General features: G+C 31.8%; 2 protein-coding genes across 2 annotated transcripts; both read right to left on the bottom strand.

Moving 5' to 3' along the window:
- Nucleotides 1-1395: 1395 nt before the first annotated feature.
- LOC143196078 (myrosinase 1) lies at nucleotides 1396-7411 on the bottom strand. The gene is made up of 10 exons (XM_076403665.1): nucleotides 7255-7411; nucleotides 7060-7202; nucleotides 4792-4985; nucleotides 4522-4737; nucleotides 4338-4458; nucleotides 3351-3445; nucleotides 3118-3287; nucleotides 2923-3062; nucleotides 1714-1835; nucleotides 1396-1658 (listed from the first exon to the last, which is right to left on the bottom strand). Exons 1-10 carry the CDS (start codon nucleotides 7293-7295, stop codon nucleotides 1425-1427), a joined length of 1476 nt encoding a protein of 491 aa, XP_076259780.1. The 5' UTR covers nucleotides 7296-7411; the 3' UTR covers nucleotides 1396-1424.
- Nucleotides 7412-10214: 2803 nt separating this feature from the next.
- Nucleotides 10215-18556, bottom strand: LOC143196077 (myrosinase 1). The gene is made up of 10 exons (XM_076403664.1): nucleotides 18406-18556; nucleotides 18232-18343; nucleotides 16554-16784; nucleotides 15364-15566; nucleotides 13858-14086; nucleotides 12089-12258; nucleotides 11831-11907; nucleotides 10848-11038; nucleotides 10669-10775; nucleotides 10215-10392 (listed from the first exon to the last, which is right to left on the bottom strand). Exons 1-10 carry the CDS (start codon nucleotides 18477-18479, stop codon nucleotides 10269-10271), a joined length of 1518 nt encoding a protein of 505 aa, XP_076259779.1. The 5' UTR covers nucleotides 18480-18556; the 3' UTR covers nucleotides 10215-10268.
- Nucleotides 18557-23844: the final 5288 nt, after the last annotated feature.

Here is a 23844-nt window from a genome sequence, read left to right as displayed (position 1 = left end):
GATCTGGCCCCCAGCGACTATTTCCTGTTCTCAGAACTCAAAAAAATGCTCGCTGTGAAGAAATGTTCATCGAATGAAGAAGTGATCACCGAAACTGAAGCCTATTTTGAAGCAAATGACAAATCGTACTCCAAAAATGGTATCGAAAAGTTGGAGGGTCGTTATAATCAGTGTATCACCCTTGAAGGGTATTATTTTGAATAAAAAAATTAATTTTGCCAAAAAATATGTTCTACTATGGTAAACCGGCGACTTTAAAATTAACATGTTATTTTAAAATGACTAACGTTTCATTTAGAGAGAGAGTGATGGAAAACCACTTCATTTAAAAGGCAAGTGATCATGTATTACCTTATTATTTTCAACAAACCACTTAATATTGTAACAAGTGATGTATCAACAAATTTCTTGTGAGTCTTTTTGATGAATATCATCGATTATTTGGAATAAGTTCCATTCAGTTTTCGAAACAGATTACGTTTGTCGATATTCTTTCTCTAAAACCGTGAATATCGATATACCGAGCTCATTTATATAGTGGAATATATGAAATGTTATAATTCTTGTTAAAATTTCGTTGTGTAGGTTTCCTAGATGTTGCTTATTCATATCATAGCTGAAATGTTGCGCGTTTTTATTGTTCTTATACTATGAAGGACATGCCTATTTATTTTTAACCACGTCTATTTATTACGTTAGTTTTTATTGGTTCTACCCATCATAAGCTTGTCTAATGTTGCTAATCATCAATCTTAATCCCTCCATCTCTGTGATATCTCGTTTTCTTCCTAATCGATTCAGGGTGTAAATCGTGAATGAATGTAAACGTATTCTGGTATGTTTTTCTCTACATTATTAGGCTGTTTGTAGAAAAACAATTTCCTGGATGCCAGAGATTTCGGCAATGTAGGTTCTTGTAGTTTTTGACAAAGTATCCCTAGTTTATATGTACCGGTTGGTGCATCTATGGTAGCTTGAGTTATTTGCCAAGTAGATAAGTTCAAAACTTTATTGGTACCATGCCCAATTTATTATATTCTACTAGTCTGACTATCGCGATGTTAGAGTATTAGAGTCAAATTGGGGACCTGTTCAGTATTGAGTTATTTGTGGATTGACAATTCGGTCGCTTATTTGATAACTACGTTGTGCTATCTTATGTAAATTTAGCAAAAAAAAATAGTTAAAATTTAAATTCGCAGTTCCAATCAGTTCTGTCATAGAATTATTGAAATATCATACGAGATTTTGAATGTCATGTGCTTCATGTCACACGTCATAACATGAATTAAATAAATTTAATCCTATAACAGTGCTTAATGTTCTTGTTAATTTTCAAAGTGTTATGTCAATCCAGCATTTATTTTTATGAGGTTCTTTAAATTAATTAAACAGTTAATTACTATATTTTTATTATCTTAAATTTAACCATCACAACTATCACTCAAGCAACGAGTAGCGACAACTTTCTGGTACCATCTTCCAGAGTCCTTGAAAGTTCTGGTGCGGTTGGGACTGTCGAAATCTACAGATATGATACCGAAGCGTTGAGTATAGCCTTGGGCCCATTCGAAATTGTCGAGCAAGCTCCACGTGGTGTATCCCGCGACATTCACTCCGTCTTCTAAGATGGCTTCCAGAAGATTGCTCAAATATGCCTAAAAATGCGAAGAATTTAAATAAGGAAAGTGGTGCAGAAATAAATTGGCGTACTTGGAGATAATCGATGCGTCCTTGGTCATTAAGGCTAGTATCAGTGGCCCAACCATTCTCAGTTACGTAAATTGAACCGGGATTGTATTTAGTCCAAACAAGGTTTAAAAGTTTTCTCATTCCTGTAATAAATAATAACAGTTAACAATTGTATAAGCATTTCTAAAAGCAATATAAAATAAAAGCGCTACAAAATTAGATGTTGTTGTAGTTTGTATCAAATATATATATATATATATATATATATATATATATATATATATATATATAGAGTTTTTCAGTAAAGTTTTTCAAATGTGGCCGTTTTTCGGCGATTTCGTCCTACAAACGGTCCAATAACGCTATGTAGTAATCGCTGTTCATGGTCCTTCCTTTTTCAAGGTAGTCAATGAAAATAATTCTATGCGCATCCAAAAATACAGACGCCATAACCTTTCTAGTCGACTGTTGCGTTTCCGACGCTTTGGAGTGGATTCATCGTGTGTAGTCTACTAGGATGACTGTCGATTTGACTTCGGACTGAAATGATGGAGCCATGTTTCATACATTGTCACATAGCGATGCATAAACTCGGGTTTATTACGGTTGATAATCTTCAAACACTGCTCCGAATCATCAATTAGTCGTTGTTTTTGGTCAAAAGTGAGTTCGCGCGGCACCTACTTTGCACAGAGCATCCTCATACCTAAATATTCGTGAATGATATGATGTACACGTGCAGTTGATATTTTTAGTCTGCTATTTCAATCTATTTCAATTTGCTGTCATTCAAAATCATTTTGTGGATTTTTTTAATGTTTTCGTCGGTAACAACCTCTTTTGGCCGTCCACTGCGTTCACCATCTTCGGTGCTTCACCACGTCTAAAGTTAATATACCAATCCTTGATGGTTGATTTTCATGGGGCAAAATCCGGTAACTCGGCATCAAGCCCATTTTTTGCTTCAACTGTATATTTTCCATTCAAAACTCAATATTTTATCATCACGCGAAATTCTTTTTTGTCCATTTTTCTCACAATAAGAAAAGTTGCTTCACTCTAAATACTATAATTCACGAAGTAATGATCCGACAGCTGACAAATTTATATATGTATCTATTGAGGGTTAGGGCTAACTAAAAAAATATATGGATCTAATTCTAGTAGCGCCATTTATGAGTCAGACCGGGGGATTTTCAATTTACCTCTTCTAAACATCTATGTACTTACCAGGAGGATAAGAATATAGCCAGCTAGCTATTGATGGAGTCCAATCAGCTCCATATGAAGTACTAGTACCTTTGTCTAAATAGTAACTTGGTTCACCAATACCAAAATCACCGGAATAGTGCGCAACCAAACTAGTGTACCTAAAAAACGAATATAATGAAACGGCATTATCTAGGTCGTTATTTTAGTGCTTACATATTCAAACCAAAGTAGTCGAAGGTTCCTTTAACATATTGGACTTCTTCTGGTGTAAACTCTGCTAATCTGCTGAAAGAGTAACCTTCCAATTGGCTTCTATTGGCGATTCTAGTTTTCATTAATTCAGGCCAGTCTCCAATGTAAACTGGATTAGCATACCAGCCCAACTGAAACAAATTATAATTTTATGATCTCGTTCTTAAAATTTTGATGTTCATAATACTACATACGTTGAATTCTGTTTCCAATTCTGCACCAAATTTATCTAGATCACTGTCAGATGCAGGTTCGTTGTAAGTTGCATCAATAACTATACTGATTTTGCCTGAAAAATTGAAATAATTCTTTGTTAATGTCTAATAGCAATCCAACATGTCTAATTGTATGTAAAATTGTAAATGCATTGAAAATATATTTAAACAGTGCCATGGATTTTATTTAGTATGACTTTAGTTGTAGGAATTGTTTCGGTTATAGTATTACTACACCTATGTTACTTCAAATTCATTACACTGCTAAATAATGGTGAAATATAAAAGTAGAAATAATCACAAGATTAAAAAATATTACAGTATTAACTATTTTCAAAAAATAATATATCTAAACTATCTCTATTAATTAAAAATTATTAAAAATAAAGTTTGAAGATATCTGGATATTGAAGTAGATAAATATTGTGGACAAGCCATCAGTGTGTCACTAAAATATTGTAATAATTGATCGAAGATAATTTTACCAAAATTCATTGACGGATACACTGACACACAGGTTGGTTTCTCATGTTAATTCTAAGAATGTTAATAAATTTTTAAAGAGAAAAGAGCTAAAGCTAAGATAAAATAAGCATAAAAATATTCCAGGATAACTTCAGAGGTAATCAAAAACGTTTTATTGTTTAAGGAGTTGTCCATTAATCATATGACGTTTTTAGCAACTTTTTAACAAAGTTTTGAATTAGGTGGAGCCACCTACCCTTCCTATCTTAGAACGAATTAGCAAAACCCACTTTTGGTAAGGTGTTATATTTATAATAGAATTTATTTTCATATTTACGCGAGTATAGTACGCCCTGATTGTTCACTCTGTTGTTTAGTTTAGTTCATATAAGATAATTTCTAATAATATAAATTTCTTAACATTAATTCTTGATGAAATGGCGAATGTATAATAATTTTGTTATAACATTTTTGAATAGTAAATATAAATAACTATCTAACCTCCTTGTTGAGCCGCAAATTCATCATGATATATATGATAAGCTTTAGCATGGGCTAGCAGCTGAACTTTGGCACACTGGTAAACTCCATCAGCAAGCAATTTCAAACCAGGTGCCATTTCCTATAAGTTTTACGGTAATTACTGATGTTCAGACAACTATATTAATATATTGATTATGCTTACTCCTGATCCATATCCATTCATGCATGTTGTTTTGGGTTCATTGATGGTGGCCCATAACTTAACATCCTCACCAAAGCTCCTGAAAGCTATTCTGGCATAGTCCCCAAAATAATCAGCAATTTCTTCGTTCAACCATCCTCCTAATTCAGCTAGATGTTGTGGGAGATCCCAGTGGTACAATGTAACCATTGGTTCGATTCCTGCTTCTTTCAATGCCTGTAACATATAACGTTTTAGTATTTGTACTTAAATTAGTATGGATTGGTGTACTTTAATAAACGTCCTGTAATAGTCAATTCCAGCTTGATTGATTTGGCTGGGGGTACCATCCGGTAAAATTCTAGGCCAAGATATGGAGAATCTGTATAGAGTAACGCCTAGTTCTTTTAACAGTTCGATATCCTCCCTCCACTTGTGGTATGAGTCGCAAGCTACGTCACCATTTTGACCGTCTTTGATTCTAGCTGTTAAAATAAGAAATATTATTTATAACATTATTTTATTTACATTTTTTTATTCTATGCTATAGACAATAATCAATTTATATAAATATATTGATAACTTTAGATATGTATTAACAAAAATAAAGATTTTAATATTTTTTATTGTGGATTATTCCATATAAATAAAAATGAAGGAGTAAATGTATTGCAAAGCATAAAGGGTTTGGTCGGTTCGTATGGAGAGAATAAATGAAAAAAATGTAAAAACCATTTTCCTTTTACCCATTTAAACTATATAAACTGAACTTTATTATTAACATAAACTACTATTGCTGGCTTGGTTGGTGCAGTGGTAAAGGAGACAGGACGGTCCACGTACTGTTGGACTACTGTTGGTGTCGCGAGTTCGAATCTTGTTGGGGTATGGTCGTAAATTTATGTTTGTGAATGTTTAATATTTGCGATTGTCCTAGGCAAGAGTGTAAAATCCGACAAGAAAAATGATCCCAGTCACGCTAGTAACCCAGTTGGGTAAGACCGGTTCTCTTCTGGGATTATTTCTAAGTTGGTCACTCGCCAGTCGGTAGGCTTAATGGCGAGGACAGTGGTTCGAAACCCACAATAAACAATAGTTCCAGACCAGATAAACCAACTTTGGTGAAAAGGGTACTTTAAAACATATTTAAAAAAGCTTAAAAAAACAAGCTATAAAGCAACTTTTGGATTAATGAAAATAACTTGATTGCATCCGTAAATCGGAAAATCTCAAAAAAATCAATAAACTCAATATAATATAGCAGCTACTTCCAAATAACTTAATTTAGGACAATATATGCTTTCGAGGTAAAATATAACAAACAGATTTATATCCATATTTCTTTGTTTATTAAATATAATAGTAAATAGTATTTGTAGCAAATGTTATAAACCTGTCCTCTTAATTTACTGATTTCGTTCTGATCATTTCGTTTCTAATTGAATTCTAATTCTTCGTTTTTTAATTAATTTATTTGGTTATTTTTACGGACACGTGATAACTAAAGTGGCAGATCTAGAATGCCTCGGGGCACCTGGAATATTTGATGACATAGTATTGAACATCAAACTCTGATTACACAACAGTCTCGAAGCTTTCGGAAATATTAAGAGTAGTGTAAAATCAAGAACATTGATATTCAATACTGTTAGAAATATTGGAAACTTCTTGAGACTAAACACATAATTTGATACATTAATCACATTATCAAATGCATACCTTAGTGATAGTTAACAATCTTTGTACAAAGATAAATTATTAAATAACACAATTAATATTAATTTATTGTCCTAGTCTAAGAAAGTCTGATGAACTATAAATTGGACAGATGGCACTTTAGAGAACATCAGTATCAATAACAATATGAAAACATATTTGTTCTGTACTTTTTTTTTGTGGAATCAGTTCCATTGCAGTGAATTAATTACTGCAAGCAAATTATGGAAAATAATTTTTCCTACAATCAGACTTAACCAACCGCTTAATTTATCTATCTAAGTAATCTTTCCTATATTATCTGGGTATATCTACAATACCTCTTAAGATATTGTTCTAAAAAGCTTGTATTTCATTTACATTTTTATAGAGCATCCTTATAACTGGGTCTCGTAAGGCCATATCCGGATAATTGGTATTATCATCGAACTAATCATTATATTTTATTATATTTTAGTTCTAGTTTTATTCCCTCGCTATTTCCGACTGTCGGCTTAAGGATCCGCAATGTATGAATTATATTTATATTAAAACAACGTATACATTTTACTCATAGATAATATATAGTCTATGTTATACATTTAGAATTATCTTAGTATTGGAAATAATTTCTAATAAAAAAATAACAAACAATGTGAGAAATAAAAGTAGGTGATACTTTTGACGATAAAAATAACTAGAAATTATGAATATTGTTGAAAGAACCATCTCAAAATTTAGGTAGCACAGATAAGATGAACAATTGTTAGATGTTAAGCTCTACCACTTAAAGAGGCTAGTGAACTTTTTGGAGAGGCCAGAATTAGTTTGGTTCTTGCATAAAATCGTGAAATAATATCTTACTTGGATCTTCGTGTACAAATCTATCCCACATACTCTCCCCTTTCCCATCTTCATTCCAGGCACCTTCGATTTGATAAGCAGCAGTAGCAGCGCCAAATTGGAAGGATTCAGGGAACTTCTTGTTTGATATTTGCCCCAAAATACTGTAAAATTATTAATAGAACATCTTCAACTTTACAGTTAATGTTATCTTACCCTGAAAGGCAACACACACTCAACACCACCAGCACCTTCATGTTTGTTACACGGATCTAACAGATTTTTTGGCGATTACGGAAAATTTATACTTAATCTTTATCAAACATAACATAATAATCTTCTTGAATGCCATCAATCAAAGGCCATACTATCGTTTTTTTGTATCTTTGTATGTTCGCAAGTACATCAGATTATGTTGAAGTGTTTACTAAGTTGTCGAGTAAAGTGGTTTTTGATGATGCAAAACGTCCTTTTTTTGTTTATATTTTTTATTATTTATATTAGTTGCCATTGTGAAAAATTGATACTAGATAATTAAAATCTATTAATGAAAATTTAGATTACATCGAGAAAACTGATTCCCGTGGTATATAATTATTTAAAAAAATAAAAAGCGTGATTGTTTGAATTAATAAGCGTTGGTACTTATTTCTTATGTACACATGGAAAGAGGTGGCGCGACAAAAATATTTAAATTTAATTAGCCCACTACAGATAAGAAATAATTCCATGAAATAATGTGAACGGAGGAATGTCCCGAAAATAATGCAGTTTGTTTTTTTTTGTTGACGATTATTTATTTTTAATTGATGGTATACTTATAAATAATTGATCGAAGAACATTTAGCCAAATGGAGGGCCCAAATTGTTGGTAAGAATATATTATATAGAGTTAACAATATGATAGTGCGGTTGGTTGGCGCAGTGGTCAAGGCGACCGAACGGTCTTCCTACTGTTACGATAGTCGGGGGTTCGAACCCTGCTCAGGCATGGAAGTACTGAATGTTTGTGATTGTCCTTAGGCAAGAGTACAAAATCCGACAAGGAATAATCATCCTAGTCCCACCAGTAACTAGGCTGGGTAAAACCGGATGTCTTCTTGTATGGTCTCTAAGTCGGTGGGCTTAATGCCGAGGACCGTGGTTAGGAGCCCACGTTCAACACTAGGTCCAGTTCAGATAAAATCTCGTTGGTAAAAAGGAGACTTAATAAGACCACTAAAAAGGAATATAATTGAAAATTTGTTGGAGTAAGCTAGCACGTGCTGTGTATACAAATGGCAATCAATTTTACAATGTTGAACAATTAAAAAATGTTATCTAAGATGAGTGGAAAAAGTTAGATCAAGATTACCTTGAAAACCTATATGATACATAACCGAAGAGAGTAATTGAGGTTACCAAAACACAGGAAGATGTATTAGTTACCAAAACCAAAATTTAAAATATTTACAAGTTCTTTTCTGAACTCAACTGTAGTATAGTTTTATCGTAAAGAATTATATATGTTCATACATAGTTTACATGAATTGTAGAAGAATCGTCTAGAAGTTAAAAAGCCCATTAAAATTTACAATATCTGGGCCAGGAATGATAAAGATAAACCGGAAGTTTTCTGTAAACACTTAAAAACCGTATTTAATCCGTACCCGTCTGACATATCCGCAACAGAATAAAATAACATAATTGACTTTCTTAACACACGTGCTAAAGTTTTGTCGCGATATATATTAATAATTTATCTTACTTCCTTATTGACCAGCAAATTCATCATGATATATGATAAGTTCTAGAACGAGCAAGCAGTCAACTTTTGCCCACCAATAGATTGGTGGTGGCTTCCGAAAAAGATATCGATATATCGCAGAAAAAAAATTCGATATATTTTTGCCATAAGTAATGAATTCAAAATAGTGAAATATGAACCTAAAACATATGTATTTTATTTAAAAATTTTAAAGTACTAATATTTTTAATAATTTAAAATTAAGTACCAAAAATTAACAAACTATTAAAATTAATAATCAATTTTAAAGGTTTATTAAAAGTTATATTTTATTTATTTTTAAATAATATAGGCTAAGAAAGGCCAAAAATATCGATATTTTTTTCAGAAAATATCAATATATCTATGAGCATTCCTACAGTAGATCACATCAGCACACAGTTTCAAACCAGGTGCCATTTTCCATAAATTACACCATAATTATAAATCATCATACTGATTTAATTATGAACATATCCAATATATTCATTTTCAACCTACGTGTTTTAATGTTATAAATGTTTTTATTTTCAAGTATTGTAATTTGTTAACAAGTTTCTGTTTTTCAGCTAGAATTTCCTCGATTTGTTTAAGATTTGATGGTTGCATTCTCGTGAAAATCCTTCCTGTTATATATTTTTTTGGTTATGTTTGCATAGAGAGACAAAATTTCTGGTGAGTGATGAGCTTAGATCATTGTTTTAAACTTTGGAGTTCAACGAATCTAGGATTTTTGGATTAGTCGGTCAATAAGCTTTCTTTTTGGTATGTAGCGGCACTCTAACCAAATCACTGTTTCATACGGTTCATTTCATTTTCAATTTCGTTCATTTTTAATTAACAGTTCTTATTAAAGCATCGGATGATATAATTTTAAAAGTAACAGTTTTAAGATAAAACCACAAATCATACAAATCATATTTCTGTTTTTTTTATAACTTGCGATATATTAAACCCATATAAATAGCATAGGTACTTATATACTTAGAGAAAACTTAATTTATCATGTTTTTTTTTAATTATATAAGATACTTGTTTATTTTTTCGGTATTATAAATATCGAGATATTGAGATGCTTATTTGTTTACTTATCGAGATCAAATAATAATAAACCAAAAACAAGTTTTTATTTAAGATTCATGATAAGATAATACGATATAATTTTTTATTATTGTATTGTTCATATAATTAGATTGTGTTTTTAATCAGTAATTAGAATTATATGGAGAATTCTATGGGCCTAGTTGATGATATTCATGGGGTATAAGTTAAAAATTGTCTCAGCTAATAAACTTTCTAAATATTGGCACAAATAAATCGGCTTATTTTGTAATTTTATATTACATTATTTAGTCTTATATTATTTGGTCAACTTTTATGTATATGTTTGACGACAAAATGGAGAAGGCACTTTTATAATTTTATAAAATTATTTATTAATTATTTTAAACATTTATCATTTTATTTACACGCAATTTTCTACCAGGCATTTCGTCTGGATAACCTTCTGGTACCAGTGGTAAGAATCTTTTGGTGTTCTGGTCCTGTTATCGCTGTTGAAATCCACTTGAACTATACCCAATTTTTGTCTAAAAACATTAATAAGTTATAAATAGATGAAAAAAGTATTACATTATCATTAAATTATAAGGAAAAGATGTTTAAATTAGCAGATACTACGAATTTATAATTAGTGATAGATAACACAAATAAGAAGCTTCTATTGATTTTAGATATAAGTGATTTTAAACAATAACTAACAAAAATATTCATGGCCATCAGTGATTAGAAACAATATTTTTGTGGTTTTGTATAATATAAATGAATAAATATACTATTGCATGTAAATTAAGACTAAAACTTACGTGTATCCATTAGTCCATTCAAAGTTATCTAACAAACTCCATACTGTGTATCCAGCAACATTCACTCCATCTTTATAATAAGCATCCAATAGAGCGCTTAAATATTGCTACGAGTACAATAATAATTATTATATAAAGAAAACAAGTACTTTATTTGATGAAAATAAACAGATACTTACACTGACATACGATATCCTATCAACATCGTTCAAAGTACCAGATTTATCTGCCCAACCATTCTCAGTAACAATAATTTCAGGATGACCATACTGTTCGTAAACATATTTCAACAGTTTTCTGAATCCCCAGGGTACCTGATGAACCCAAGGTACATCGGATGGCCAGGATGGATCTACAGTACTGGAAGTACCTAAAAACATAGAAAACATATTAGTGTGAAATGTTGTGCTTGTAAAATGTGCTCCAAGATATACGCAAAACTTGAGTTTGACGCTTTGTGTGCAATAATGTGTTGTTAACCCAATAACAAAGTCAGTTTAACAGGTGAAATTAATTAAAAATAGATCAATATATCAGAGAACAATGTATTTTCTATATTGAACAAATTTCAAAAATAATAAGAGTTCCTACAGACATAAAAACGTTTATTATTCCAAGATGTAAATTCTGTTAAGTGGAGTATAATCAAGAAAAGGTTTTAGCAAAGGCCTAATTTAAAATGTTTTCTGTTCCATTTTAGTTCTTAAAAGTAGTTGTAATTTCTTACAATGATACAGGTTTATCTTTATAAGTTTTTTGTTAGTTTTAAAATAATAATAACCGAAGATTTGATAAACATATTTTTTAGAATATCTTGTGAAATATCAATGTGGAGGTATCAAAACTAAATTATTTCTCTATAAAGTGGTAACGTACATGTATGGTCCCCAAAAACTTATATTTTAACACCACTTTAATTTCGTGAGGTTATTTGAAGTCAAAGGTTTATGCCAACTAACCTGCAAATGCTCTATGTATTGAACAGGAAGATATAATCTCATTTATAGAAAATGTATATGTATATGTCAGCAAAGTAAAGCAGATTGTTTGAGCAATATGTTGATCTATATTAAACTTTATATTTTGTATTAGATCGTATTTTTTCTTATTTGCATCGTGTAGTTTCTGGAAAGCCCTATATATCATATGTACTAATGTATACCTTTGTCTAAAGAGTAACTAGGGGTACCGATATCTTCATCTACTTTATTTTGCAAGGTGATCAGACCTGTACCATACCTGTAAAAGAAATTCTTCTTTTAATGTTTACTGAAATATTAGATAGTGATAACGGAAGAAACAAGGAACAGTGACTAGTCAAAGACAATATTGTTCCATTTATTACTATTTTTACTAATGCATAATTCATTATCTTAAATGCCTTCAATTAAAATCATCGAAGAAACCACAAAAGCCTTACGTGTTAAGTCCGAAAAAGTCTGCAGTTCCATTGATAAAGTCAATTTCTTCTTGAGTGAACTGCGGTAATCTAGATCGGGCGAAACCTTCCAGTTTGCTCCTGGTGGCGATGTTATCAATGACAATTTGCGGCCAATTACCACGGAAGATGGGATTAGCATAAATGCCGAGCTGAAACAATTGAAAATGACAGCATGTTAAAAGAGAGCATCGTGTCTCTGGTGATGAATATTCATTTTAAAACAGAAATGTTGCCTTTGTTGGTACTTTGTATTGTACGTATTTGGAAAATAATTATATACTGTTGTTATAAAAGGCAAGGAGAGGGTAAAATTGTTTTAATAGTTAATATATGTTTGATAACATGATATTTTTAAAATTATTGAAATTGTATGTTATTAATACTTAAGAACGTTTTTATGTATACAGTGGTCTTTGTTACTGTTAAATAATCTAACCTAACTGATAAATTTCATAGTTTTTAATATTTCTCTAAATAAAATATGCTGGGTATACAGACATTCATCGGCATTTACTGCCTTTCGTCTTAGATTTAAAGAAATGTTCTAATTAATTGTCGGTTTTCGTGTGGATGATTTAAAAGTGTTGATTTTGATGTCAATGAAAAAGAATGGCGGAAAAAGAACTAAAAAAGATCGACGACTATATAAGATTTGTTGGGCGAAAATGCAGTTCAAACTCTCAAAAGACTTTCAAATAGTTTAGCAGTTGATGAATGAAAAAAGGGCCAAAATTGATCGAAGACTGTGTAAGATTTGTTGGGCGAATTACAGTTCAAGCTATCACAGAACTTTTAAACAGTTGAGTAGTTTATGAAGTAATTGTTTCCATTCGTTTACATGTAATGTTAAATTAGATCGACACTTTAAATAATCAAAAGGTCTTGTTGTGCAAATGGTAGCATCAGCAAAGTATAGTGTATTATAAGCTGCTAAAACTGACTACTGATGTGGATTGAGCAAATTGAATGACCTTATTTTATTGTATCGAAAGATACACATTTACAGCTTGAATGTGAAATTTTGCCTCACCCAGCATATTAACCTGACATAGCACAGTCTATTTGCCATTTTTTAAATTACTACTAAGTACAAAAATAGTTAGTAAAAAAGTGACCTGAATAGATACAAATATCTAGCAAGTACCTATAGATTTTGGTGTCATTTTAGCTAAATTGTTAGAAACATTCAACTACATATCAGCAATAGCAAAATTATGTTAAGATTTTTGTTGTTCTTTTTGTATTTGAGAAACATGGGAGATATTTAGAACAGTGAGTGCAATATTTGAATAATCTGACAATTATTACTTTTATGTTTTTCGTATATTATACAAGTATAAATTGCGATATAGTTGAAATTTGTTGAAAAATATTAGTGCCTCTCTGTTAAGTCAGAAATGTACTCTAGCTACAGTGTCAAATGGATGTCATTTGATAACCATATATTCCTAAATTAGTACAATGTTCTAAGTAATCATTTTTAAAATCAAACTTGCACCGTAAAGGACATCAAACAGATCATAAAGCATAAATCATATGGATTTACTTTTTGGTCAAATAAAATATAACGAAATATGCCTTTAGTAATAGTAGTGAAGAGATCACTAAAAAGAACTGTATAGAGAAAATATCTTGCAAGACGCTACGAATTAATTCCAGCACCAAATAACATGATTTCGAAATAAATAACTAAAATGACTTTCTTTGAACAACAATATTTCTGTTGTTTTACAACTAATAATACATACCACAAATTCACGTTCTTGTTGAGCGGCTGCAATATCAACAGATGAGTTTGAAGCTGGTTCAGCCCATGGAGAATCAATTACAATGGATATTCTTCCATTTTGGGATGATCTAAACTCCTCATCATAAACATGATACGCTTTAGCATGAGCTAGTACATGTACATAGGCGCACAAATAGAGGCCTTCCCAGTCCAAGCTGTAACCAGGTGCTTTAGCACCAGAAGCATAACTGAAATGTTATTAAATGCTATAATTTATTGTTGATTTTGATAAAAAGTACTCAAACCACATAAAAATATAATTTATGGTATCTGTGTGTGTAATGAATTTATGTTAGTGAATGAACTAATCTTACATAATTATTCATAGGCTAATTGACGATATTTTTGGGAATATTTTTTTCATATTGACTACCTGTTTAATTTTATTCCCAAAATAAGTTATATAACAGGGTTTCATATAATAATACTGTGAAAGAGATGTGTTAAAGGGATGAAGCGTGAGGAAGGTCTTCAAAAAAGTCATCCAGTTTGGTTTTCATATTTTCAATTGCCATGTTTTAGAGTTAATAATTAAAGAATAGCTAAGTCCACTAAAGCTAAATTAGGTAAATAGGCCAGCCGCGAAATCATGTAAGTTAAAATCTCCAAAAAGACTAATGTTGTGAGAGAAGATGTTCTTTAAGAGAAAACGTCATGCAAAAAATGCTAAGGATGTAGTGTTTGTTGCATTACATTGGACAGAAAGTAGAGCAGATCATACTGCAATAGAAGCAGCTGTACTCCTTAGTCGTAAAATACTTTCAACCAGAAAAAATCAAAATGATTTGTTTACCAGTCTCTTATAAAGCCTATTTGGATTTGGAGGTTTAAATGTACTAAGACATAAAACCAACAATAATCCAACAATGCGAAATCGAAGTTCTTCGATTAAGTACTAATATTTTTCTTCATGTAACCAACAAAGAACTACATGATGGTCTCAAGATCAAATGGATTTATGCATTTATCCAAGAGTTTGCCTTAAAAGAAGTAAGTTTGCTAAATCGTAGCAACATAGAAGCCGACAACATTCAGGAAATCAGAAGTTTGAAGCGAATCAAATTCATAAATCTGTATAGTGCTTAAGTATGTAATCTTAATTTTAACATACTATAAATTAAGCATATGAAATGTAGAATGTAATGTAAAATTAAAAATTACAGTATTTATTATCGCCAGTTTAGTTCAGTAGAAAAAACATCACTATCTTTACGTTGTAAAATTTTCTAGTCAGAATAGTTATTTGTCAACACTCAAAAATATAAGTAACAAAAGCAGTACATGTCAATATAAAGGATATAGTAGAGTTTTATCAACAAAACTTATATTCTGCTAACAAAGAATCATAGCGATAACTTTTAGGCGAGTCTTTCAGATAATACTTCGGATACATTTTGAACAGGATGTAAAATATCCTAAATAAGTAATTATTCTTCTAGGAAAAGTGATATCAGGAGGTGCTTACCCTCCCCAGCAAGTTGATTGAGGCTCATTGATAGTGATCCAGGTTTTTACATATTCTCCAAATTCTCTGAAACACACTCTGGCATATTCGGCAAAATATTCTGCGATCAGGGGATTCGTCCAACCACCGATCTCATGTAGAGTTATGGGAAGATCCCAATGGTACAGAGTAACTAAAGGTTCGATATTATTCTCTCTTAGAGTCTGGAAAAAATACAATTTATATTTAATTATCCGAATAACTTTGATATTTTATTATAAGAAGTTGTTTAATTTAACAGGTCAATTGAAAGGTCTCCTGAGTAGGCCTACCATAGTAAAATAATTTTTTTTAGCAAAATTAGTTTTTTTTATTCAAATAACGAAACGTAGTACGATTTGCCCTTTGCTTCAAAATAGGCCTCAGTCTCACCAATCACCTCTTCAATCGACGAAAATTTCTTCCCAGCGGGCATTCCTTTGAGATCTGAAAACAGGAAAAGGTCGCTGAGGGCCAGATCAGGAAAATACGGTGGATGAGGAAGCAATTCGAAGCCCAATTCATGGATTATTGCCATTGTTTTCACTGACTTGTGACACGGTGCATTGTCTTGGTGAAGCAGCACTTTATTTTTCTTCAAATGCGGCCGTTTTTCGACGATTTGGTCCTTCACCTTTGGTCTTTCCTTTTTCAAGGTGGTCAATGCGTGTCATCGTTTTTCAATTCATCAAGTTTTTCCATGCTTCGGAGTAGGTTCATCGTATGCAGTCCACTCAGATAATTGTCGATTAGACTGCGGAGTAAAATGATGGAGACATGTTTCATCCATTGTCGCATATCCATGCAAAATCGCTGGTTTATTACGCTTGATCATCTTCAAGCGCTGCTTCGAATACCGAATACATACCTAAATATTTGTGAATGATGTGATCTATACGTTCAGTTGATATCTTTAGAGTGTCTGCTATATCATTCAATTTCAATTTACGGTCATTCAAAATCAATTTGTAGATTTTTTAATTGTTTTCTTTGGTAACACCCTCTGTTGGGCGTCCACTGCGTTCACCGTTTTCGGTGCTCATTTCACCACGTATAAATTTAGCATATCAATAAAATTTAAAAAAAAACATCCCATTGCTTTTATATGTGTATAATAATTGAAATACCGAAACAACCAATGACTCGATTATTGAATATTCGTAAGAAGATACCTTGAAAATATTTTTGTAGTATTCAATTCCCTTGGGATTGATGTTGTTTACTGTTCCATTAGGAAGGAGTCTGCTCCAGGAAATTGATAGCCGATAATGGTTTACACCTAGGGCTTTCAAGAGCTCAATGTCTTCACGCCACTTGTGATAACTGTCGCAGGCGACGTCGCCTGTGTCTTGTTCGTCTATCCTATCAGGATAAGTGTGAGTATACCAGTCCCACAATTGTACCTTAGAAGTAAAAGAAAAAACAATGAGAATATGATATATTCATAAAAATTAATAATAATATATAGTGTAGGCTTCGTGTTTTATTTCCTAAATTCATTTTAATGATTTAATTAAACTTACGCGCTTGTCATATTACTTTAAAATTTCTGTTAATCGCTTAATACTGATAACCTTAAACAATGTAACAAATATTCTTTAATGTTTCTGTCGAATTTCATTTGAAACCGCTATTTCATGGGGAAGCACGTTTTTATTTTGAAGTCATAAAACAGAGAGAACAGAGATATAAAAATTATATTAAGAGAACAAGCGATCCAAATCAGTAAGGATACTGTGTTAATAATTATATTTTGTATTATCTTGAATCGTGTAAAATTATCTTAATATATTTATGACATAAACTATAATAGTGATGTTGCTGTTATTTTGTTTAATGTAATCTGGGGAATACAATTTTGGTTTAATTGGATTTTATTATATACTTGCATGCATTTTGATTAGTCTGATTGCTGAAAATGCGATCTATTACTGTAAGCAACTCTTCTAGACAATTGAATCTAGCTGAGAAAGTTGAAGGATTTGAGATTTATCTGCATGAAATAATATATTTTCATTTAGTACTATTTAGTACTGAATATCCCCAGTCTTTCAAGTTTGCTGATGAAGCCTATAAAATAATTTTGAAAACTTATAGTGATGTTGCTCCGTCATATCCCAATTGTCGATTTTAGTTCCAATTATTTAAAAATAACGAATTGGATGTCAGTAATAAGAAATGGCCGGGAGGTACAAAAAAAGTTCGAAGACCATAAATTACAAGAGTTATTGGTGAAAACTCAAATGGGCCATCACAAAACTTTCAGATCAGATAAGCAATTGATGAGTAAATGGTTTATAGAAGTATTTATGTGATGGGAAAGATCAAAAATGATCAGTAATAATAAGTCACAAGCGGAAAGAATCTTCATCATCATCATCATCTTGCATCTTGCATGGCAACTGTTGCTAGTCGAATGGGACCTGATTAGCATCGATACCTTGCCACATATTCCGAAAATTTAGAAAAATATATATACAAAAATAAGTTATTTGTGATGTTATATTATGTAGCCTGAGAGAAAAATAGATAAAAGTATGAGCGGTAGTAGATGGGCGTGAGGGTAAGAAAGAACCAATTAGTCCAGTAATTATTATTTACTACTTATAAGAGATGTATAGCTTAAGATGAACAACGCTATAAAACAGTACAAATATACCTGTTTATACTCTAACACCTCTTGGGGTATACAGAACAAAAATATAATCTCCATCTACAAATATATACTAATTTTTTTCGATAAATGTCATTTTGATGTAAAAAATAAATTTTATCTAATATTATTAAATTTAATGAAATATCAGTTCTTAATCAACTTTTTATATTAATATCTGAAAACGTTATTATTACCCCCTTTCCATCTAGATTCCAAGCACCTTCTATTTGATAGGATGCTGTCGCTGCACCGAATTTAAAACCATCAGGAAACGGACGGTTATTCAAATCAGACTCCCCCAGCACCCTAAAACACCAAACTAGGTCACTACCACTCTATTTATATTGACATTTCAACTACAAACTTACTGCGACAGAGCAAAAAGAGTCAAAAAAATTACTAACTTCATCGTTCTGTATCGTTTTTCTTGTTGTTGGTTCATCTATACGACGGCAATGTTTATATCTTAGAATGTTATCTTAAGTGGTCGTATTGGCGATGTATTTGTTTTGTGCTACAAGTGAGAGTTGTTTATTCCAATTTAAGTACAAACATTTTAATTAGGTAGATAATGAAAATATCGACAAGTTTATAAAATAGGTACAAAAAATATTATCAATGTGTAACGATGGATCTTGAATAAATGTGTTTAATTAAGTATTTATTTATCCTTAAGATTAGAATAAGCACCTTACTTTGACACATTAGAACCTTCTCGTTCAATAATTTCCATACATTGAGTAATTGCTGCTGTAATCTTCTAGTTTCTTGTTAACATATACTTGAAATAGGTATGTTTACATATCATTATATAACTATTGTCAATTATTATCGTTATTTTATGGCAATTTGAAAGTATTGGAACTATACAAAAGTTGTCAGTGTTTTTTTTTCTTGGATATACGGCTTTGTTTTAATAATACCATGAAAGTGAATATTATTGAAAGTACTGCAAATTAAATCTTGTCCCCTAAACCAACCATTAATTTATTCTTCCACGCACAGTATATTTTATTCTGAGATAAGCTGTAGATTTGTTTTTTCACTTTACATCCATTTTACTCTCACAATGTCACATAATTCCCAGAGTTTGGTATCCGCTATCTGAAGCAGAGCTTTTGGGTTTTTATCGAGGTACAACCTTATGCTTCTCAGATTAATTTTTGATTTCTTTTGGCCATAGAGAATCCTAGGCTCTAATGCAAGTCTTTATTGCGTATATACTATATGGTGCGTTCACTGTATTACACATTACACAACACTATTCTGAAATATTCGGGTATTCATTGCTGTCACCAGTTGAAACCCAACAATTCTATACGACGTAGTCACAATAGTTTTAATACTTCACTGTAAATCATTACGGTATTATATATATATACATATATATATATATACTTCCAAAATAAAGTATTGCATGCCGTTGTCGATGCTCCGTACTGTATTTCCAATGAAGTATTACAACGCGATATTTCTTTAGAACCAAAGTTCGAAAGAGTGTCAGTGCATCCCAATGTACTCGCTAATCAGCTAAATGTGCGAAGGGACAGTTCATATACTAAAACATCCAACAGCATCCGATGTGATTATTTGACATATATATATATATATATATATATATATATATATATATATATATATATATAATCTATTCAAAGTTATTTTGTACATACGTCATCTAAATTTGTCAAAACGTAATAATGTTGCAATGTCGTAAATTTAACATTTTATTGCATTTAAATTTAAACATTTTATTGCCACTGCCTGGCCTCTAGTTTACTTGGGAAAGGAAAATCCCTAAAAAAACGCGCAGACTTTTTTGGACTGGAATACTTGGAGTAGTTCAGGTTCTCTCCCAGAGACGTACTTGTACCACACCTGTGCTCCGAAGGGGCAGACTGGACGGACCAGCATATTATACAGAGTCGCTTTCTGGGGATTGGGAGTTTAATATTTCTGCAGAGGAGTGGGAAGAGTAAACTGTACACGACATTGCGTTTGTAGATAACGTGCTGGATTTGGGCTGACTATTGGAACCTGCGGTCGAACTGGAGACCGAGGTATGATATCTTGTGGAGCCAGGGGATAGGGACTTTATCGATTTGGAAACGATCAGCGCGGAACTCGTTCTCGCCATGCAACAGAATAGTTTTGAGTTTTGCTCGTAATTATTTGCAGCCGCCAGAATTGGTACCACGCAATCGCTTGGTTCAGTTGGGCTTGAAGTCTGTAGCGACTGTTACCGGTGGTAAAGAAAGCTGTATCATCTGCATAAAATGCTGTGTGGGAATGTTTGTGGAGTGGAAAATAAGCTATATAAAGTTTTAACAGGGCAGGGGCTAGTGGAATACTTTGCGGGACTCCTGCGGAGATTTGTTTGCGAGAGGAGTCTGCGTCACGGATCCTCACTTGAAAGGATCTACCGTCCAAGTATGAATCAATAAGGGATTTTCCTTTCGCAAGTAAACTAAAGGCCGGGCAGTGGCAATAAAATGTTCAGCCAAAGAGACCCAAAATACCGTTATAAAGCTATAGAAAGGCAAATGTTATAAAAACGGTATTTTGGGAAATAAATACAAGAATTTAATAGTGTTTCTAATTTATCTCTCTGACATTCCGAAAAGAAATATTATTGATATAGAATTCTTGAACGATAAACCACCTTAAAATCCTAAAAAAATATGAGACAACTTAGCAGTTAATAAATTAACTGTTTTAAATATCTGGAAGGAGAGAAAATGACTACCACACGAATTGTCTGAAAATGTGAGTTAATATCCTTGCCTAGGAAATAATGAGTTTTCCGTAACTTATCACGAATAACGATAATAATAGATCTAATACTATAATCCTAATCGTAAAAACCATGAGTCAGTCCTGGAGAGCTATCTAAATCGACACCAAATTGTTATGTAACAAAATGTAGTGTACAGCAACAACTGTGGTGCATAGTGTAGTGTAGTCAGCTACCGAACTAAAAGAGTGGTTACTGTACATGATTATTGAACAGATATAACGACTTGTTACAAAAAAAAGACAAGAAAGAGTCTCCCTCTTGCAGGATAATGCTAGGCCAGATTTTGTACAGGATTTGTGCAGGTTGCAGTTAGGATACGAAATTCCGCGACCACCATTCTCACCAGACATAGCGCTTTCTCATGACCACTTGTTCAGATCGATGCAGTTTGCCTTGGGTGGTACACTGGTTTGACTGGTTTCAAAATGTTACCAGGTATTGTAGAAAATGATGAAAAATATATTGATTTATATATATTGTACCAATTTTTTTTAAGTAAGTACTTTTTCAAAGTGGAAAAATGATTAGAATATATGCAAACTTCTAATATAAACACTTAATTTTACTGCACATCCCCATTATTAGATTCCATATATAATGGTGGCAACGATTCTACTGATAGCAACACTTGCTGTATATCTAAAATTTCTATAATATGGTGCTTTAGTTAATAATAAAACAAATTAATAAGATCAAAAAATAATTTATGGTTTAAACACCCTGAAACCACTTGTCTATCGAAGCTATGCACCCTATTTCAATATTTTTCTCTAGGCGCGCAGTACAATCGTCGAAAATAAATAGTCAGCCGGAGGACTTATCGCCTTTTAATACCGTAGCTTGGCGGAATTTCAAATTAAGAGCGTCCCGAAGAGTTATGATGTTTTGCAACAAGGTTTTCTGGGACTTCGGCCGCTGGTGCCCCGGTCTAGACGGCGTCGTAGATGGCTGACGCCAGTGTTTTTCTATGTGTGTGAACTTTTCGGAATGGAATTTGGGACAGCTCCAAAAAGCACTGCAATGATAATTCACGTTGTTTTTCCGGAAAACTTATTGATTTAAAAGTAAATCCGCAAGGATATCGGTTTATATATGGTGCTATTATGTCTAAAACTTTACTTTGAACACTTTCATATCAGACTAATTTAGTTTAAAACAAAATTCTTAAATTTATATGGATTCGTGCCTGTGTATTTTTAACTATGGAGAGAAATAATAATGTAACTTAAATTATTTAAAATGGAAATAAAACCTAATACCGTAAGTCAATTGCAATGTTGTAAATATGCGAAACAAAGCAACTCTTCCAATAATAAAGGTTTGTGCTGTGACATTTTGTTTTATAGCGAAAGTTTCTGAAGTGCAATTCCAAATCGTCGCAATAACTATTTTACACAGTATGTCAAAAATCGTTTCCAACCAACCAACAATTGTTTGTACAATAACTTATAAACTAAGTATATATCTAGGAGAACCTAATAGTCATCTCTTAGTCTCTATGATAATAATGCGCATATGAGCTCATGCCCACATAGCTTTTTTTTTCATTAAATAAATTCTACTGTACAAGATCATTTTGATTATTGATTATTTTCAGTTTGTGTCCTGTTCGAGCGTTATTCTAGAGTTACAATTCTGTATTAATTCCAGATTGGTTTTTTTCTCGCGTCTGCTTACGATTCTCTTGATTTCCGGAGTAACAATATGGATCTGAAGATATTGGTGTATGCAATCATTCATGTAGGTTAAGAATATATATTATTTAAAATAATATACAGTCATGTATTTTTTTCTATTAGGGAATTATATAAATTTGTTATTTTATTTGTATATATGCAAAACAAAATACATCACTAGCAAGCTATAAATATAAGACAAAATTTTTAAGTTTATATAGATTCTCCGACGTGCCTGTTTACTTTCAAACATGGAGACAAATAATAATGTAACTTAAATTATTCAAAATAGAAATGAAACCTAATACCCTAAGTCAATTGCAATGTTGTAAATATGCGAAACAAGGCAACTCTTCCAAAAATAAAGGTTTTTGCTCTGACATTTTGTTTTATAGTGAAAGCTTCTGAAGTGCAATTCCAAATCATCGCAATAACTATTTTACACAGTATGTCAAAAATCGTTTCCGACCAACCAACAATTTTTTGTACAATAATTTAGAAACTAAGTATATATCTAGGAGAACCTTATACTCATCTCTTAGTCTCTATGATAATAATGCGCATATGAGCTCATGCCCACACAGCTGTTTTTAAATAAATTCTACTGTACGAGATCATTTTGATTATTGATTATTTTCAGTTTGTGTCCTGAGCGTTATCCGAGAGTTACAATTCTGTGTTAATTGAAGATTGGTTTTTCCTCGCGTCTGTTTACGATTCTCTTGACTTCTGGAGTATCAATATGGATCTGAAGATTTTAGTGTTTGTAATCATTCCTGTAGGTTAAAAATATATATTATTTAAATTATTATACAGTTATGTATTTTTATCTATTAGGGAATTATATAAATTTGCCATTTAATTTGTATATCTGCAAGACAAAATACTCCACTAGCAAGGTAGAAATTAGAAAAATATTTTATAGAATATATTTATAATTAGACTTCATTCTTCAAGATACTTCATAATGCAATTTTTTTTAAACGAACACCTAAAGCAGTTTTTGGATATATATAGCAGTTTCTGATCTTAGTGATAATTTATTAGACCAGTATTTCGCCTAAGCAGTATTTTTTCGGCAAAAAACAGTATTTAATAAATACAAAAAATTATTGTTTGTCCTGAAACTGGTGCAATCTGTAATGTCTGGAATGATTAATAATTGTATATGCTTGGTTTTTTCGCTAGTTTACACACTTTGGTCAGAAATCTGAAGTTTCTCAGAAATGTGATTCTCTAAGTATCAGACAGAGGTTTATTCAATGATGCGATATATTTTTAATAATGCATATATATTAAGCAAATTTGCAGTATACAAGGCATTGGAGACTGTA

The sequence above is a fragment of the Rhynchophorus ferrugineus genome, unplaced genomic scaffold (genome assembly GCF_030347505.1).
Source record: "Rhynchophorus ferrugineus isolate W39M unplaced genomic scaffold, kcgeb_rfMv2 rfM4, whole genome shotgun sequence".
In the NCBI taxonomy this organism is placed as follows: domain Eukaryota; kingdom Metazoa; phylum Arthropoda; class Insecta; order Coleoptera; family Curculionidae; genus Rhynchophorus; species Rhynchophorus ferrugineus.
The sequence above is the reverse complement of the archived record's forward strand: the minus strand, read 5'-3'. Positions and strand labels throughout refer to the sequence as shown.

Excerpts from the sequence above, each read along its gene's own strand:
- LOC143196078 (XM_076403665.1), bottom strand. The coding sequence starts at position 7,295 with ATGAAGGTGCTGGTGGTGTTGAGTGTGTGTTGCCTTTCAGG. Across the intron at positions 3,288-3,350 it reads AATTGGAAACAGAATTCAAC|TTGGGCTGGTATGCTAATCC; the intron begins GTATGTAGTATT and ends AATTTGTTTCAG. Across the intron at positions 1,659-1,713 it reads GACGCATCGATTATCTCCAA|GCATATTTGAGCAATCTTCT; the intron begins GTACGCCAATTT and ends TCGCATTTTTAG.
- LOC143196077 (XM_076403664.1), bottom strand. The coding sequence starts at position 18,479 with ATGAACCAACAACAAGAAAAACGATACAGAACGATGAAGTTAGTAATT. Across the intron at positions 11,908-12,088 it reads GACTTTTTCGGACTTAACAC|GTATGGTACAGGTCTGATCA; the intron begins GTAAGGCTTTTG and ends TTTCTTTTACAG. Across the intron at positions 11,039-11,830 it reads TAGTTACTCTTTAGACAAAG|GTACTTCCAGTACTGTAGAT; the intron begins GTATACATTAGT and ends CTATGTTTTTAG.